Source organism: Galeopterus variegatus, unplaced genomic scaffold, assembly GCF_000696425.1.
Source record: "Galeopterus variegatus unplaced genomic scaffold, G_variegatus-3.0.2 Scaffold2980, whole genome shotgun sequence".
In the NCBI taxonomy this organism is placed as follows: Eukaryota; Metazoa; Chordata; class Mammalia; order Dermoptera; family Cynocephalidae; genus Galeopterus; species Galeopterus variegatus.
In genome coordinates this window covers 21,869-24,119 of record NW_007729091.1, presented here as the reverse complement: position 1 = coordinate 24,119, position 2,251 = coordinate 21,869, and the positions used below count along the sequence as shown (strand labels likewise).

The following is a 2,251-nucleotide window of genomic DNA, read 5'->3' as shown; positions in this document are numbered from 1 at the left end:
ATATTTATTAAAATCTACAGTAATTGCTCAAAATCTTACTTTGGAACTCTGTGAATGTGAGAGTGTGTGTGTGTGTGTGTGTGTGTGTGTGTGTTGTAAATTCAATATCCCAAAGTTCAAAATAATGGCTCTGTCTCTGATTACTTACAGGCTCTAACAATAGTTCTCAAACCCATCCAGATAAATATTTTCACAGCCTTTAATCAATATTTTTTTAAAAAACAAGATAAAATGCACGTTAGCATTTTCAACCTACTGAGAGTATAGTTGAAGTACTAACTAGAGTGGCTTGCTTAGGCGTTACTGTTTAATACTCAGTCTGGACATTAAAAAAAAAGATACAATAAAACCACCAATGTATCTTTGTCACCATTTTCTAATAAATTGTCACTAAAATGTTTTAAAATTGTTTTTAATGAAGTACTTACTCTCCAACTTTATTCAGGATAGGTGCAGGACAAAGCATAGAATTAAGCTGTACACTTACTGGTTTTACACCTAAAAAATAAAATGCCACTGAATTAATAAAGGGTTTTATGTATCTCATAGAGTTTCATTAATAATATTAAGAACATTCTGCAATTACAGTTCAAGTGTTGAATATTAGGTATATTAGCATAAAAAACTTAAATAAAGAGGAGAAGGAAAAAGGAACCGGAAATGGAAAGAGATTATGTGCTCCATTGATATATAGTGTTACAAAATCATAAATTTGGATTTTTTTTTACTTAGGCTAAGTTTACGTACAGCTGCGGATACAATAAAAATATCATGCTGTTGTCCTAAATTGTTCAAATATCTCAGTTTTTAAGGGAAAATGCTATATACATATTTTCAAAGCAGAATTCAGAATAGATGGGGAAAGGAAGATAAATGTCCAAAGGAAAATGAACTTATTTCATGAATTTAATAAAATAATTGCATCTACAGTAAATAAATACTTTTTGTAAAGCTGGGTGCTTAAAATGCCCTTGTAATTTTAATAATATATGGAAAAAAACGATCTAGACTAGAAATATTCAGAAAGTTTTGCAATCAAATGGATTATTCTAGAATACGAATGATGAAAATACAATTTTGACTCCACCTAGTTGAAGATTTACTTTGATAAACTTAATCTTATGTAGCTAGATAAATACGTGTATATTTTAATCCACTCAAATATGTATTCCAAAAAAGTTGGGTAAAACTAACACTGAGATACAAATGACTACTGAATTGAAATTAAATGACTTTGTCCTTCTCCCTTGCAGAAAGTACAATGAAGAGATTTTAGTACAGATATTATTGTTTTGCCTTACCAAAATCNTTGCAGAAAGTACAATGAAGAGATTTTAGTACAGATATTATTGTTTTGCCTTACCAAAATCGTGATCTTACTAGGAAACAGAGGAATTAATTATGACATTTCCCACGCTGAGATCCTTGCCACTTTAGTTCAATAAACACATATTGAACAGTTACTATGTGTGTGGCCAACCAACGTTGTGCCAATTGGAGTGTTTATCACCAGCAGATAAACAGCAAAATTGCAGATGAATCTCTCAAAAAATAACTCTACCGGAGTTCATAGTTATAGAGTCTGCCTTATAAATATAAATTTTTAGAAGGCAATATAATCATCAATGAGAAAAAATGTTTTAATAGAGACCCAAAATACTCAGAAAACTAAGATCCATTTAAGAGGGAGAGTTTTTCTCAGAACGAAAATAAAAACATTGGCTTTTTTGAAAGTCAAGGCTAGGGAATGTTAAACCCAATTCCATAAATATAATCACTATCAACAAACACCGTGCTATGTGGACATTGGAGATTCAAAAGACCTGTAAGGCAGAACAAACAAAAAACGTATCTTAAAGAAACTGACAAATTATTGGGAAATTAGATAAAGAAAACAAGTAACAAAAAATAAGACAACAAATAGTAGACAGTCCAAGATAATTAGATTTTAAGGCAAGAATGGCAAGAAATACGTCTCTGGAAAAAGGCAATTAAATCAAGCGGTTGATGCAGTCTATATAAAGTCAGGAAAACTGGATTCAAATATCAGCTCCTCCCATTATTAGCCATGTCACCACAGGCAAGTTATTTCATTCTTTCAGCCACAAACCACCATCTGAATAATGAGGCTACTTAGGACAGGGTTATTAAGTTATGAATAAATATTGCCATTACTAAATAACTACTAAATAATTATTATTATTTGTATAATCATTGATATATCACTTCTGTTTTCTTTGATCAAAAAATA

General features: G+C 30.6%; 1 protein-coding gene across 1 annotated transcript in view; it reads right to left on the bottom strand.

The window, feature by feature from the left end:
* The window catches only part of ANTXR2 (anthrax toxin receptor 2), a gene marked incomplete at its 5' end in the record, with an annotated part of 116,333 nt that overhangs the window by 108,987 nt on the left and 5,095 nt on the right, over window positions 1-2,251 (bottom strand). The window contains one exon of the mRNA XM_008583621.1: window positions 429-498. Coding sequence (XP_008581843.1) covers window positions 429-498 — 70 coding nt within the window. The remainder of the gene's footprint in view (window positions 1-428; window positions 499-2,251) is intronic.